The 17,478-nt window shown below is 34.1% G+C and overlaps 1 protein-coding gene across 4 annotated transcripts in view; it reads left to right on the top strand.

The window, feature by feature from the left end:
• LOC138701878 (testis-expressed protein 2) overlaps positions 1-15,549 on the top strand; it is a 44,846-nt gene extending 29,297 nt beyond the window's left edge. For 3 of the 4 annotated variants that reach the window (XM_069829219.1, XM_069829217.1, XM_069829216.1), the window contains 5 exons: positions 3,956-4,045; positions 4,477-4,558; positions 7,805-7,938; positions 8,104-8,224; positions 10,680-15,548. In XM_069829219.1, the coding sequence (XP_069685320.1) occupies positions 3,956-4,045; positions 4,477-4,558; positions 7,805-7,938; positions 8,104-8,224; positions 10,680-10,748 (496 nt within the window). In that variant the 3' untranslated portion in view covers positions 10,749-15,548. Of the gene's footprint in view, positions 1-3,955; positions 4,046-4,476; positions 4,559-7,804; positions 7,939-8,103; positions 8,225-10,679 lie in introns of all 4 variants that reach the window. The other variant, XM_069829218.1, reaches the window with a different exon arrangement.
• The last annotated feature ends 1,929 nt before the right edge of the window (positions 15,550-17,478 follow it).

Here is a 17,478-nt window from a genome sequence, read left to right as displayed (position 1 = left end):
GTACAGATAGGGCCAGCATTTTTCATTTGTGTGATTTCTTAATGAAAGCTTGCAAGCTAGTTGCTTACCATTGGGTTTCCTTATCACAACTTGAGTGTTGTGTTAGGATCCAATTGACTGCACTGTATATTCACTATAATACAGTGAAACCTGTTCAAGACGGAAGTGACATGGTCCTAATTTTTTTTCCGTTGTGGACAGGTTTCCGTATTATTCAGGTGTGACATTAAAATGGAATATTTTGTGATTCATATACATGAATAACAAAATGGCATACCGCAAATTGCAAGAAGTACAAAATATTCCATTTAACACTAATCATATTAAATCAGCTTTCTGTCGCTTATTACGTTGGTGAATCATCTTGATTAAAATCTCATTTTCTGTATAAATATTATCGTAACTCACTCATTAGTCATTAAACATTACTAAAGTTTACTAATCTCATTCTATTTAATATCTAACACTATACTCTAATATTGTATTGCATATCACTGCACATTATTAATTAAATGGACTAAGAGCCATCTATTAGAAGCCTTGAATACTGGTTTATTTAATTTCTTTCCCAGTTCAGTAGCTTGCTTTGCAGAATAGATCCAGAAATTGGCTTGTTCTTTGAAAGGTCATGAAGAACTCACGCTCACAACAGTTCATTTATTTTCACCTAAACAGTTGCTTTCTGATTCCTTTTGGGTCACCAATATCGGCCGCAAGCCACTCACTCATTAATGATCTTTATTTCTTAAAGTGTCACACCTGAGTTTTCCACAACTGAACTTCAACATTAATTCACATAGACTTTGTTTCTAATTTTCCTTTATCTTGATAACTTTTACTTCATCACTTAATGTTAATGTCACATTTTATGCAGCTTATTTTTTACCTGGAAATCACTACACTTGCACTCTGTTTAGCTACGACAGTATACGGGTATGAAGCATTAAAAATCTTTGAAGGGACTCGTCTGCCTAGTCAACAAGGTAATAAAATTTATTACCGACAGGCCAGCACACCCTCCTAGCGTCTAAAATTTTGCAAAGGAAACTTGTTTTTATCTTAGTGACCTACATATTTCGTATATTCCTTGAAATTACATGCTGTTTCAAAATATAGTTACAAAATATAGTGTGTCCAAAATATTGTTTCCATTTTGAACAGTAGCAGACAGTTTCCGTTTCCGCGTTGGACAGTTTCCGTTTTATTCAGGAAAAATTACACATAATACATACAAATTTCGCCGGGACCAATAAATTGTTCCGAAATAGACAGGATTCCGGATTATTCAGGTTCCGATTTGAACAGGTTTCACTGTATAATTGAAGTAGTATTTATATTATTAATACTAGCCATATCCTCTGATTGAGGTTCTGGCTGATGTGTATATCTATTATCAGGCAGTATATCTCACTTGACAATATGTGTCAGAGGAAGAACAGTATGCATATGAAATCTGATTTAGTGTATACAATAGAACCTCAATTATCCGTCACTCTATTACCGGTTATTGGATTATCCGACTTTTTTTTTCTAGTTTTTTTTTCCTGCAGAAATAATTCTGAAGTACTGTACTTTATATTTCTGCATAGTTTTTCTACAGAGGGTTACAATCCTTTACCCTTACAAGTATCACAGTATGTAGTAGGAATGCTTTGCCGTTGGCAACAGAAATACTTTGTCTAGTTATAAAATAGTCACTAGGCCTACCTCTTTCAAAGATATTACCCCAAGAACTTCCACAAACCCGTGTACCATACTTTCCTTATCCTTACTATTTGAGTAGCCGTATTGTATAACTTTTATGCAAAATGTCTTCCACAGTTGCCAAAAGAAAACGTATTGTATTAATTACCGTAAAAAATTACAAATAATTGGGAGGTTTGGGAAAGGAGATACTGTACACAATTTAAAAAAAGACAAGGATAAAGTGCATAAAGTATGTAAATCTACAACATAAGACTTCAACTATTCATATCTTACCGCAGACAGTCATCATCTATCAACCATCAACCCTTGACCCTTAAGAACCCGTCGTCGTTGACAACCGAACTTTTAGTGAACTCCTGAGTCAGTACATAGCATATAAAACAAAGACCACGAAGGAAATTACAAAATTGTAGGCCAAGGCATTATGCACTTAATTTATGAAAATCTTTTATGTTATGGATTATCCGATTTTTTTCGATTAACCGTTCATCCACCCTCTTCATTACCACGAATAATAGAGGTTCTACTGTAATATGTAGCTAGCTAATCAGTGATGTATACAATGAAGGGGGAAAGGAACTGACATCATATCCCATTATTTCCTGGCCTAATACTCTAATAAGTGATCCTTCTTGGTGTCTCTTGTGAGGTTCAGACCTGTCTTTGGACAGTTGACTAAACAACAGTACTAGCCAATTGATTGAGTGATAAATTGAAAGTGAGGGGAAATGAGAGGATAAATTTAAAAAGTTAGCAAAAACGCGTCCTTGCAAAGGGAGTCTGGAGCTGAGAGAAACTAGTATGTGAACTCCAAGCCTGTTGGCCATTTGTCTCACTCCAGGTTATGCTGCTCCACTGAAGGAGCTCTAGAAAATTTTTAAAGGAGAAAAGCCTAAAATGGATGTAACCTTTAGGTACCATATACAGTGGAGGAGGGGAATGCGCTCATAAAGCTCACTGCAGGATGGGGAAAGAAATGGCGGAAGGTGTAAGCTTGCACATTGAAAGGAACTTTGTGCTTTCGCAATGTAAATGGAGTCGAGAAAACTCACTCGTGTAACAGGTGTGATGTTCGATGGCTACGGCAAGTCAAGGCCACCGGAAGAAATCCCACGAGTTCTAAGTCTGCAGATTGAAAGGTTCGCTGTCCTTTCACAATGCGAGTAGAGATGATTAACCTCATGTAACGGTAGCATATGGAAGCTGAGCCAGGACATTTATGTCGAGAATTTAATTCGCAAATTTTCGGAAACTTTATAGGGAAGGGCATGTAGGTCCTTGGCCCATTTCTTTTAGGGCTTATCCCAACATTTGTCTTAGCGCCTTAGGAAAACCACGGAAATACCTTAGGCAGGATGAGTTGTCTCAATTTAATAGACTAGCCAATTGGCTTTTAGGTAAGGGGTCGTTTGAATTATGACTTGAGCCTGGATGTGTTGTCTCAATGTAGAGACCAGCCAATTGGCTCTATAGTGACTCAAATAGGACGCAATCGGCGAGAGGGCACTAGTGAAATTATTATTATTAAATGTTGAAAAAATACCGGGGCTTGAGGGGGAAGGGAATGTAGGTCCATGGCCCATTTGGTTTGCTGAAAACGACAGAAATTTAACTGTTTTCGGATTGTAATTAGTAAAATATGGATCCATAACTTAATTATGGATGTAAAAATTATTTGTAGAACTGAATACTTTTCAAGTATTTGTTTAGATTTTTTGTTCTCATATTATTATTTTTTCGCAATAACTTACAGAAAAAATTTGTGCTCCCGAATATGTTGTTGTTTTCTAATGCCAGGCGTATGACAATAAAGTAATTTGACCTCTTGCACTCCAACATTTTTCAAAGATATTATCATGACTAGCCACTGAAGCACAGATTTTGAGGTGTTCCGAATCCATTTCTTGGTTTGAGTTGCACAATGGGCAGTTAGGGGACTGATATATTCCAATTCTATGCAGGTGTTTGGCCAAACAATCATGGCCTGTTGCCAATCTAAATGCAGCTACAGACGATTTTCGTGGCAAATCGGGAATTAACTGTGGATTTTGATGCAGAGAGTTCCATTTTTTCCCTTGGGATTGAGTTATCAAATTTTATTTGTTGAAGTCTAAGTATGTAGATTTAATAAATCTCTTCACAGAGTAATACGTAGATTTAGTGCTCCCGAATATGGGTGACATAGTAATTCCGCCAATGACATCACAGCTCTCCTTCATAATTAGTGTCACATTATTTATTGTTTCAGTAAATCGCCAATGTATGACAGTGACATGGATGATAGTGCTGAATCTTCTGATGATGAAGAGGATGATGGGAAAAGTACATCAGGAGAAGAGTGAGTTACTTTCAACTTTCTTTACTTCTCAAGATTATCTTTCCATTACTTAGCAGAGTATTGTCCAAGATTAAGTCTTAATCTACTCTGGACATGAAGTTACGGAGTAAAATATTAAACATTAATTTGATTACCCTTAATCTATGAACAAACCTATAAAATAAATTAAGTCACAGAAGAAATACTTAAAATGTATCTTTTTCATGATGTCATAAATTTTATGTATTTTCTTTTATTTTATTTCTTGTAAATTAGAAAACACAGAAAGATTGTTCTTTGCAGTTGTGTGCATAGTTTTCCAGCCTGGGTAGGTACTAATCCTCTGTCTTAATGTAGTACATTTCATAATTTTACTCATTTACGTAATTATTTATAATGCAGTGATTGAAATGTGATATCTCAAATTAATTTAACAATTAAAATGTTTATAGGAAAGGTCCACCTCCACCTTCAGCTGGGAAGAAATTAATCAAAGTAGTAAATAAGATTGCTTCATCTAAATATTTTCAGCAAGTAAGTTGTAGTGTTGAAGTTCTTCACTTATCTTCTTTTTTCCTCTGAGTTTTTCATACCTTTCAGTGTTATTGCTTGTTAATCTTTTGCTTAAGGTAATTATTATGCAGCTACTCTCGGCTCCACAAGTAAAGAACCCTGGCCTCACACCACTTCTGCACAGATGACAGTGATTGACAGGCCAGTTAGGGGAAGCTGTTGCCACGTTTGCTCTTGGCTGGAGTCTTTCTTTTGCAACTGGTTGGATTCTTTCAAAAATGGAAAATTCACAACACAGCATTCTCGGCGGTCTCCTGGCGGTATCTTTGTCCACAGTTTCACTAATTGGGGGATCGTGTCAGTCAGATTTATGGCTTCCTGAACCCAACCCTGCAACGAAGGTTCTTTACTTGTGAAACCAAGAGTATGTTAAGTTGCCTATATGTCTTTATATAAGACATATTTTGGTTTGGTAATTTCTCTCAGGTTCCAATTGTCAGATTTTTTAGAATTGTTCTCGAATCATAAATTTACATCTTTCATATAACTTTATACATATAAAGTTATATGAAAGATTTATATATATAAAATCAGAGTAGAGTTGAACTTGATTATATCATTATCAAATGGACTAAAAATTGTGTCTCAGATATGTAAGTGTTGCTATAAGAAAAAATTAATACAGTAAATAAAATTCAAAGGCGAAATACATTTATAATATTATGTATTTTGTATGCCACTATAATTTAATTTGTAATTATATATAGATCTACAGTTTTACAACTTCTTTATATACTGTAATTTACACCATACATTTTCTTTATTGTTTTGAAAAATAAAACTGCTGTTGTGGTTTGTAGAAAATAGTGAAATACATAGGAGAATACTGTAATGTAAAGTAATTAAAGTACATGCAGTATTCACAATTAACAACATAGGTTGAAGAAATCTGTCATTTTTTCTGGTTCTGTTAAAAAAAAAATACTGCATCTGTAAATCATTCCTTAACCATACAAAATTCACGGCACATACCAGCTTTCTTTTTACCACTTTCGATTTTTTATAACATTCACTTTATCTACCACTTTTTTTTCTCCATCGTACTGTATGTAACATGTGTTTGCACACTGAATGTCTGGATTATTGTTTGCAATGGGTTAGAAGAAAGAGTTTGGCCTACTCCATACTCCACCCTCTTTTCTTAGATTCCAATTCTTGGTCTGTAAAATCCTTTAGTCACTATAACGGTATTGATCGTTAATGCTATTACCGGCTGCTTCTGAATTCCTCTCAACGACAGTCCCTGTTTAATGAAAGTAATATATTAATTTTTAGAGAATTCACACTGCTGCTAAATGTTGCTATAAACGAGTTATTTATTTTAAAAGTGTGTCGTTATAAAAATAATAAATTGTACTTGTTTAATATAGATAAAAACAGTACTTCTTAATAACTGTTGCTGTAGCTAAAGTGTCTTGCTAACCGTGGTTGCTATAATCAAGTTTAACTGTATATAAAAGTCATCAGAGAGGAATTATAGTGTCTGTCTTACAATTACAAGTACATACATACGCACACACACACACGGATATATTCCATTTTAGGAACCGGTATAATAAGTCCAGTGAAGATGTGCCTGAATATATGTAATGTATACTGCCATACAACACAGAAAAATATTTTTAGGTGAAGTCTTCACAATACCATGAATTGCACTAAATTATTGTTTTCCAAAAATTAGCGTGGAAATGTTTATATATGAGGCTGCATGTGAAACTGAAACTCCACCTTAAGTCGGTAAATATCAGTTTTCTTTTTTACTGTATTGGAAATAGGAGAAAATGCCGAATATTTTAAAAAATTTTGTTTTTACGACAAAAATTACATTTTTTATTGAAAACTTTACTTTTAAAATAGGCATTTTAAGTAAATTGCATTTAAAGTTGAACTTACAAAATTATACTCTGTTGTTGTTGTTGTTGTTGTTGTTGTTGTTGTTGTTGTTTTCTAATGCCAGGCGTTTGACAAAGTCATTTGACCTCTTGCACTCCAATATTTTTCAAAGATATTATCATGGTCAGCCACTGAAGCACAGATTTTGGCTGCAAAAGGGTATCTGTCGGATACAGGGGGAGAGCCATTAATCCTTCCCATTGAAGCCCTTAAGGAATCAACCTGGACAAATACCCAATGTCCCATCCCGACCTTCCCGTGGTGCAGCTGTTAGTAAGCATGATTTTACGAGCTGAACTAAAGGGAGGGGCTACTCATCAATTAGCACTGGTCAGCTTGATGAGTTAATGACTGAATTTGGTATAATTTTCCTCTATTCAATACCTAATTCCCTCCTTACCCTTTCCTATCCAGTCCTCTGACTGAACTCTTACTTTCTTCGACCCCGACGGCATTAGAGCATTCGAGGCCTAGGGGTTCATTTCACTTTCCTTCCTCCTCTTCCTACTTTCTGTTCCTAGTGCTGACCTGCTATGGCACTAAAATCGTCCTCCAGTGGCTTAAGGAGGGAAAGCTGGTGATCAACAAGATCTCCCAGCTAGGTCCAATGGACCCGTCAACCAACAGCAGGTGTGGTCCTCCAGACATTCTGGGGGTTGTGTGTGAATGAAGTAGCCACCAAAACGTTGAAATATGGTGTTCACTTAAATCGGCTACAACTTGCCAATTTCACTCCAATATGAAATGAGTACCATTAAGGTAAAATTATCCGGAGGTAAAATAGTCCCCCAATTTTCCAACCTGGAAAAATGATCATGGACCTCCTAAATAGTACAACCGCAGAACTTGTCTATAGAAAAGAAGATCCCCCTACTTTCATACATAATTCTGGTTCTGGTACAAATCCAGACTTATTACTAGTAACATCAGATATCCATCACGAAACCAAGAAAAAAATTATTGAAGACTCTGGATCTGGCCATAGAGTCATCATTGCTTCTATCCATCTCCACGAAAACCGAAGAAAAGAACCCTACAATAATAAATTATACTCTATTATAGCATGTTTCGACATCGTTGGAAACCTTGGAATTGTATTTTGTATATAGTTCATGAAGTAATCTAACAGATCTCAAAATAGACTTTTTTTTTGTGCTGATTTGCTTTATTTTGCTCTACTGAAAAATTATCTGTACTGGCTTAAGGTGGGATTTTCCAGGCAGCCTAATGTATTTGGTTGAAGCTTTATTCTAACTATTACTTACCACAGATATTGAAGTATGTGATTTTTATTAATACGGAATTATTTTTTAGGCAACAAAGTATAAGTACGTACAGAAAGCAATGGAAGGAGTGTCTAATACAAGATTAATGCTTACCGTTGAAGTAAATGCTCTTGTTGGAACACTGGCTGTCAACATTCCACCACCTCCCTCTGATAGAATATGGTATGTCTACAGTAATTTATTTATTATAATCTCAATAAACTAGTCTTATTCTTAAATCATATTCCTTCAAAACCTTGTGATAAATTTTCACAGTACTTTATGAACTGTAAGAACATGAAATAAGTCATGAAAACCACTGATCTTCAGCTTGCTATTTATTCACAGGTATGGATTTCGTGGCAATCCACGTCTGTGGTTACAGGCCAGACCAAAACTTGGTGAGCGACAAGTGAATATAGTTCAAGTAACATCTTGGATTGAAAAGCAGCTATGCCAAGAATTTCAGGTATTTTAAATCATAATACTTTGTTGTCCATACCTGTGGAGTAATGGTTAGTGCATCTGACCATGAAACCAGGTGGCCCGGGTTCGAATCCCGGTTGGGGCAAGTTACCTGGTTGAGGTTTCTTCCGGGGTTTTCCCTCAGCCCAATAAGAACAAATGCTGGGTAACTATCAGTGCTGGACCCTGGACTCATTTCACCGGCATTATCACCATCATTTCATTCAGACACTAAATAACATGAGAAGTTGATACAGCGTCAAAAATAACCCACTAAAAAAATGCTTTGTTCCATTTTATAATACATGGAGTTTCCTATACCCACTCGAAGAATTGTATTCATTCTCATCTGAGGCATAAGAAAGGTAATGTGATTAACACAATACATTGGCAATTTTTTTATTTTCCACCTTTGCTTATCTTAATGTATATGGATTTATATCATGATAGGTCACACGCATGTGAATAACCCACTACACAATAAGAGACTAGGTCATCACAACACATAATGACATACATATCTGAAGATGATACACACCGAGTATCGAAAACGTTAATATAAATCCATATACATTAAGATAAGCAAAGGTGGAAAATAAAAAAATTGACATTGTAAAACATTAAACTTATCGGCATCTCCAAAATGAAACTAACAATACATTGGGCAATTACCCATAGGGAAATAACTGCAGAAACCAGTGTGAAATGCCTTAAGTTTCATTAGTTTTAGAAATTAACTTTGTAGCAAAATGGAGCTTCTATTTTCGTTGTCTTTAACTATTATTGAAAGTCTGATAATCCTCTTTCCCCCCCCCCCTAATCATGCACCTGTATGTTTCTTCTCAGTGACTAACATTCTCACAGTCTCACGCATCACATTATGCAGTCAGTAACAGAAGAAAGGTTATGTAACAGTAAAGTCGTGATAGTTATTTTAAGAAGTAAGAAAAACCATGCTTCTTCTGTATGGTTGTGAAACTTGGACTCTCACTCTGAGAGAGGAACATAGGTTAAGGGTGTTTGAGAATAAGGTGCATAGGAAAATATTTGGGGCTAAGCGGGATGAAGTTACAGGAGAATGGAGAAAGTTACACAACACAGAACTGCACACATTGTATTCTTCACCTGACATAATTAGGAACTTAAAATCCAGACGTTTGAGATGGGCAGGGCATGTAGCACGTATGGGCGAATCCAGAAATGCATATAGAGTGTTAGTTGGGAGACCGGAGGGACAAAGACCTTTAGGGAGGCCGAGACGTAGATGGGAGGATAATATTAAAATGGATTTGAGGAAGGTGGGATATGATGATAGAGACTGGATTAATCTTGCACAGGATAGGGACCGATGGCGGGCTTATGTGAGGGCGGCAGTGAACCTTCGGGTTCTTTAAAAGCTATTTGTAAGTAAGTAAGTAAGTAAGAAAAACCATGCACATCAGAATTCCAGCCATACACTTAAACAGTATACATCATATACTTCACGAACTTCCATTTCTCAAGACCATGATGAACCCTAATCATCTTCAACATTCATGGTTACATCTGTTGACATGTTTGTTGCATGTTAGTTTTATTGCATATAGCCACCATAATGTAAATCTTTCGTTTATTGCGAACTTTTTTGTTTTGTACCTGATCACGATAATCTGTTCTTGTACACAAACGTCTGATGGCTTGTCGACTGTCAATTTCATTATAAATCAGTAAACAAGCACAGCATCCCCTCGAAACATGGAATTCATTGATTGTTGAGTTTTACAGCATTTGTGCTTTTTTGTTTAAATTGATTACATTTTCCATTACATTTCGTGTAGATCTTTATTACTTTTTTATTGACTTAAATCCGTGTGATAGTGTTAAAAGGTGATATTTTTTGTAATAGACAGTTTTGTTCAAAGTTTTAACCTACTGGTGAAAGAAAGATATTCATATGTGGCTAAGTTTTATTTTTTGGAACAGTAATCATTTCGATAACCATCACAGTTTTGTGGAACAAACTAATGATAATTATTGATATAATAATGAAATGTATTACAACATACATAGGTGAGTCAGCCTGGTTGCACAGTTGGTATAGCACTGGCCTTCTATGTCCGAGGTTGCGGGTTCGATCCCGGGCCAGGTCGATGGCATTTAAGTATGTTTAAATGCAACAGGCTCATGTCAGTAGATTTACTGGCATGTAAAAGAACTCCTGTGGGACAAAATTCCGGCACACCAGCGATGCTGATATAACCTCGGCAGTTGTGAGCGTCTTTAAATAAAACATAATATTTACATAGGTGAAATTTGGTTTACTGAAGATGACAGAAATTTAACTGTTTTCGGATTGTAATTAGTAAAATATGAATCCATAACTTAATTGTGTATGTAAAAATTGTTTATAGAACTGAATACTTTTCAACTATTCATTTAGATTTTTTGTTCTCATAATATTTTTTCACAATAACTTGCAGAAAAAATTTGTGCTCCCGAATATGGATGACATAGTAATTCCGCCAATGACATCACAGCTGCCAGATTGATGACAGAAGATTGCTTACAAGAATTCACCTCTCTTATTATGCACGAATCAGTACCTCCTCATGCTGCCAGTCAAGTGAGGGACCACAAAAAAAAAATTATGTAGTTCGTACTGCATCCATGAAACCTCTTTATTGCAAAATTACAGGCAGCTGTTTTGTTAATTTTTACAAGTGATTTTGTTAAAAAGAATTGGAATGAAAATATAAATATTTGATAATAATAGATTGCTTGCCTTAAATTTTTATTTTAATTAAATTGTAGTTACTGTACTGAATTGTAAATTTTTTTTGTATAATTATGGTAGCAACACGTTTTTGGATACAGAATTTCTTAATTTCATATGAAATTTCTTATACAATCAAAATAATAAAATACCAAGTGATTTCATGGAATTAGATATTGCTTTATTAAAGTACAAGACAGGGCATTTTAGCATTTCTTTTGTAAATTACTGGAAGAAATAAGCGAATCGGTGATAGATTTGATACCAAAAGAATAAGAAATACAATTCAATAAGCAGTTATAACGACTTCTTCATATTTTATTTTTCTTGTAACTTGAATTGCTGAGTGTTTTCTGAAATTGTTGTTGAATGTAACATATCTTTCCGTTCAGTGTAATTTCTTTATGAATGTTTTCATGTAAACATGTTGACTGATAAGTCCATGTAACAATATACAGGGCTAAGATGTGATAAGGCTGTGGTATTGATTGATATTTACAATGTTTTCACAGCCTAACTGTGTTACAATTCTGGGTTTATGGCCCATATTATTGAATATTTACAACAAAAATATAAACAGTGCTTGGAACTACCTTGGTGCAATATGTAATACCAGCAGACTGCGTTGAAAGCGTGCATGCTGACTGCAGCTGGAGTATTTAAAGATTTATGATGTGTGAGCTGCTCTCCCTTCTTTTCCGTGTTTGAATATAAGTATACTTTATATCTTAATGTGTTTTGTAGGTGTTCCTTTTCATTAGGAACTTCAGCATTCCCAGAATATGTTCGCTGGAATTTTTATTAGATCTCTGTTAAATTTTCAGTATTTAGTAATTATATTTCAGTATTAGTACTTTGTGGACTGATTTTTGAGAATAGCCTTGCCATAAGATTAAACAGCTGTCTGCATTCACTAAAATTGTATAATAAAAGTAATCATACTCTTTTGTAGTAAACTTGCCACAAATGGAGCACGCTTTTTCCACATAAAGAACCTGTACTTAAAAGCCGCTACCAATGTAACTTCCCGATCTAGTCGAAAAGAAAGCATTACTGGTACTGCATATGCGCTGTGAAATTCACAGTACTTTAAATTGTATTCTTGAGGCAATTGGACTAATATTGTGTTATAAGGTTTTCATTACATCTCATGTGGTGAAGAGAAGACTTCATACAAGAAATTGGCTAGACTGGTGGTTCTCAATCCTTTCATCTCTCGTACTATCTTCTTAGGTCAGGAAATTAATAAGCTATCTTAAAGAAAGAGGTAACGAAATGATGACAGATTTTATAACAGATCACACGATGCCTATATAAAGCAGTGCAAATGTTGGTTCTACAGATTGTTTAGGGTGTTAGTCTAATAAAGAAAATAACATTTTTAATTATGAGGTACTGCTGTGTAAGTGAAATTATATTTGCTGTCTTATTTTCCCTAAAAAAAAAACAAAAAGCAAAATTGTACAAAGTGTCTTTTCTACGTTAAAGCTACAGACTCTGTATGTTATACATGTGCCACAATAGGGTGAGAATCACTGAACTAGAACGTCTGAGTGTCGTTACTCTTGAATATCTGTATCCTGTTGTCTCTGTTTACATTTAAGATTTATATATAAACATTTTCTTTAGTTTCGAAAATTGAATGCACTCCATTGTTTGTCTTGAAAAGTATTCTTATTAAAATAATGATAATAGCGATGATTATTATGATGTTAATTGTGATATGCAAGATGAGATGAAACAAGATGCCGATTATTCTAATTATATGAAAGCAGCTCTCTTTTATACTCTTCTGATCTTATGTACAAGTTCAGACTTTCCCTTATTAATTTAAGACTAAGTAGAAACTATTATGTGTTCTGATTCAGTTAAAATATATTGACTTTTTTGTTTGATGGACGAATATATTTTCATCAAGTGTTCGTGGAGGTGGTGTTATTTTAAATGGCATTACATGTTTTAGAACAAATTATACCGATACTTCTGGAGAAGGACAAAATTTTCTTCACTCAGTCCCTTCCACATACATAACTGTATGACTCTTCACCAGTTGTGTTACAAAAGCTACAGCTTCTCAGGAATTAGGTACTGTATCACAATTCATATAACACTATCATCCGTGCTTTAAATATTTTTATTCCGAAAATAGTTGGCAAATTCATTGTGATGTTAATGCATTAGTGAATTACATGCTGCTTGTCAGAGGCTTCAAGAGGTTAAATTTAATCACAGTACCGTCATTTCTTTAACATAAGGAGGACTTTTTCATTGGACAAGAAAGTAACGGTTATTTCAGTGTGTAAATCTAAAAAAAAAGTTCTACACAAAACTGACATAATGCTTTGTTATAAAAAGAACATTGTATGACATCTCTTATTACTATTGTAAGAGATATTTGAAACTTTTATCATTACAATTGAGTACATGGCCCGAATAAGAGTGTATAACGAAAAATAGTGTTTTCAGATAAATGTGATTGACATGTTAAGGAGCTTGCTACGTCCATTGAATTCAAGTTAAACAAATATTCAGTATCACATCCTTATTTAAATTCATTTTGAAATAAATGTAACAAAGGAAATTGTTGAAAAACAGCATTACATTTCTGTAATAAAAAGTTTTGTGAAACTTTTTATGCGCCCTTTTTCCGACAATGTTATTTGTAATTAATATGCTTAACAAACTGATTTATTGAAGGACATAATATTTTTACAGCAGTTATACCACAGTTTCTTAAATCATATCTCCATTTTGCATTTATTGTACTTCAGTAATTGCATACACTAATGGAAATAGAGAATACATTACTTAAACATGTACAAATAGAAATATGTTTATTTTTTACTTTTGTTTCTTTTCTTTGTTATCATGCGTCATCAGACTGTCTTTACTGCTGTTGATGCTGTTGTCATTTATTCAAACACTGTATCATCCCATATTTTTCCTTCTTCATTAGAGATTTCTTACGTTCTTTTCCTTGGAGAGGTTAATAAAGTACTGGTTTCATTTGTGGTGGGTTCAAATGCTTCATTTCTAACAATTCCACTGGAATCTTCGAGACAAAGTGAATGAAAGATGATAAGTACGAGGCTGATGCTGAAACTACGTCAGATGGACTATACAGAAGCTGTTGGTATCCATGCATTACAAAGGTCACTCCTTTTCAAACAAGAAGCAAGAAAGAAATCCTGTTAAATTTTAGCATCCATATCCCAAAATAATCGAAAAATGCATGTTGATCATCTTCAGACATGTTGTGTGATAAGTTTTAATATACAACACTTCCTTATCGAAACAAATTATTTTCCTGCTTCCTTTAGAAGTTGTGTATGATTTACCACTGTTTCTATTAGCTTTCTGTTCTTCTGTTTTCCACTTTTTTTGTCCACAGCTTTCTTTTCTCCTTTGTTTTCAGACATGGTTTATGTGTAGCACAAGAGACGCACTCATGGACAACCTGCTTGGACTGACTCACTAGAACAAACTGAGGTTCCCAGTTACACTGACGTATGCACAGCACTATGACAAAACACGACTCCTGTCGCTTGTAATGAACCTAGGAATACAAAACTTTACTACAATGTACTGCAGACACCCTACTTACAAATTCAGCAATAATTGGAAAAGGGGCGTAAAGCGGTATACGGGCCATGTCCTCAATTATGAAATTATTACGAAATCATTATTTTATTCTCTGAAAACATTTACAAATAATTGAATGCGTTGTGCATACTGCAGCACTTGGAAAATTGTAATAATAATTTTACTGTTTCTAAGAATGCTAGTCACATGTTAATGTATAAAATCATATTCGGAAGTCTAGTATTCTTAACTGTTGATTTTTGTGGCTTTATCAGTCTATGCAGACAAATTGTGAGATGCTTCTTCTAAAACTTAACTATTTGCCAATCCATCAACATCGTCATTCCATTTTAAAATTTAAAATTTGTCACATTAATTCCAATACCAGAGATTGTGAGTAAAGAATGTTATTGTGGGAGTGAGCACTGTGGCATAACTTTGTAAAATAAATATATATTCTTTGGTAATAAAAAATTGTTTGAAATTTGAAACAAAACTGTTTACATAGAAAATAAATGTAATCGTTTTAAGAGACTCTGCATAAAAATGTAGATAATCCTGTAATTGTGGTTAAAACTAAGAAATCCCATAATTTGATTTGAAACTTCCATGGTGTTCAGCCTGATGCGAAATTTTTGGATATATACCATGTAATAGATTCAGAAACATCCAGTGTTTAGGAGGTCCATACGAGCTCCATTAAGAGAGAAGGCAAGACAGTGCAAAATTCCAAAAATCTTGCAGCATTTATAGAAATTGTACTTAACATTATTAATAGCAAAATGTGAAATATTTTCTCTTAAATTGATTGAACTCCTCTCTAGTTCATTTATATATTTTCCTTTTCAGTGGAATGGCATAATAATAGATTAAAGGAAATTAAATTTATTTATTTATTTTGTTCTTTGGGAGAGAGTACTCATCATAGATAGCACCATTAAAGTCTGAGAAATCAATATCTTTGTTATGCACATTTTTTTTTTTTGGTCACATGGAGGAAAAACTCTTTCACAGAGAAGTTTCCGTCGTCATAGCCGTCATCATCATCATCACCACCACCACCACCACCACCACCACCACCACCACCACCACCACCACCACCACCACCATCACCACCACCACCACCACCACCACCACAGAGAATATTTCTGGACACATCACATTGTTTAGAAATTTTGTTTAGAAATTTCACCTTTCTTTCGTTATCTCCCATATATTTAGTCTTTATTCATTTCAAATGCGGTTTGAACTTCAGTTTTTTTCTTTATTATTTATTAATATGCGTAAATAAATAAATCAGCAGTATGAAATTTATATTCTTTCCTCTTTAGGTAGTGAATAAACCTGTCACTGGCTAGTGGGATTAAAACAGAAATTTCATTATCAAGCTGCTCGATTTTCTGTGATACTGTATTAAGTGCCATGACATTCCGTGGTGATTCTCCCAGAAATCTCTAGCAGCATAGTAACTTAGCATCCAACTGCAAATTGTGGAGAATAAACCCTTGATATAAGTACCAAAATTCTGTTCAATTCTAAGTACACAGTTAATACAGATATATTTTGTAATAGCGCTCACACATTAAACAAAATATATTTTTCAGTATTGTTTATTCTAAATAAATGTAGGATTCCTACATATTTATATAATATAATTATTAGATTTTTATATGCGATCTTGCCTGTTACTGTACCATTCATAATGTTTGCAACAATTTGAGAAATTAAAATGTAGAAATAACTTGCCATAAGATAAAGTAAATCATATATTCGTTATTGTTTATATAAAATGCATAGATGGCCATATGCTTTTCTTTAATTGAAACAGTTTGCAGGATAGAGATATTCAAAACTATACTTTTTTTATTAGAGTTGTTCAAAGTCTGATGTGTATACCTGGTCACATTATCTGTAATGTTAATACATTCAGGGGAAGTAGTTGTCAGTGTGTAGCGTGCCAAATATATATTATATGTCTAGGATACAATCTGAAAATTCAAGAACAAGATACATGTGATAACTACGAAGCTTTGCTGACGCATAGTGACTGAATGGCATTGCAGTTAAATTTCTAGAATAAAAATCTACCTTCCATGCCACATTCACAAGAGCTTTCTTTGTCTTGAAAGCTTTGTGTGATTTTTTTTTATAATGTATAATGTCTTTCAAAAGAAACATTTTTTATTAGCTAGTCAGTTTGTTAAAGATCACCAGTAAGTTTATTAATGTGTACTGTATAGCTTTTTAAGCATATTGCTGTATCAGATGTTGTAAGATGTAATAATCGAAATGGGTAGTTGAAACTAAACTTATCAAGAGTACGAAGTAAATATGTATGATGTTTGTAAAGAAAACTGTCTGCTTTAGAGTCATCTAAGAACTTTTTTTTTCACCCTAGTTTTCTGATTGGCTCTGTTATGAAGCGACATGAAATGTATGATCATGAGTGTGTTATGTTAATGCTATTAATAATTTAACACAAGTACGCTGTGAAATTTCAGCACCTCTTTCAGTTTTATTAACACAGAAGGTATTCTTGTTGAGCTCGAGGCCCTTAAGGATAAGATTATTGATTATATATATTAATTACAGTATTTTATTAACATTAGTTTATATTTTGAAAATTCATTTGTAAGGTGATCATGAAAATGAAACATCACAAGGATTAGGCGCCAGATCTGTTTTATCCCCATTTACTGGTCGTTACAGCACTTTCACAGTCATCTACCTCGTTGAGCACATGGTCTACAGGCATTCTAGATATATGCTTCTTCCAAGCTGTTCTGTAATTTTCATTTACTTCCATGACATTTGTAATAGGATAGTTGGTTTTGTATTGTGTCATTTCTTTGGTATAGAAGTGACTACCTGCCTAAGTAAATGCATTTCTGCTCCATATTAAATAAGTATGGGAGATTGTTGTA

The sequence above is a fragment of the Periplaneta americana genome, chromosome 6, assembly GCF_040183065.1.
Source record: "Periplaneta americana isolate PAMFEO1 chromosome 6, P.americana_PAMFEO1_priV1, whole genome shotgun sequence".
Classification (NCBI taxonomy): domain Eukaryota; kingdom Metazoa; phylum Arthropoda; class Insecta; order Blattodea; family Blattidae; genus Periplaneta; species Periplaneta americana.
The sequence above is the reverse complement of the archived record's forward strand: the minus strand, read 5'-3'. Positions and strand labels throughout refer to the sequence as shown.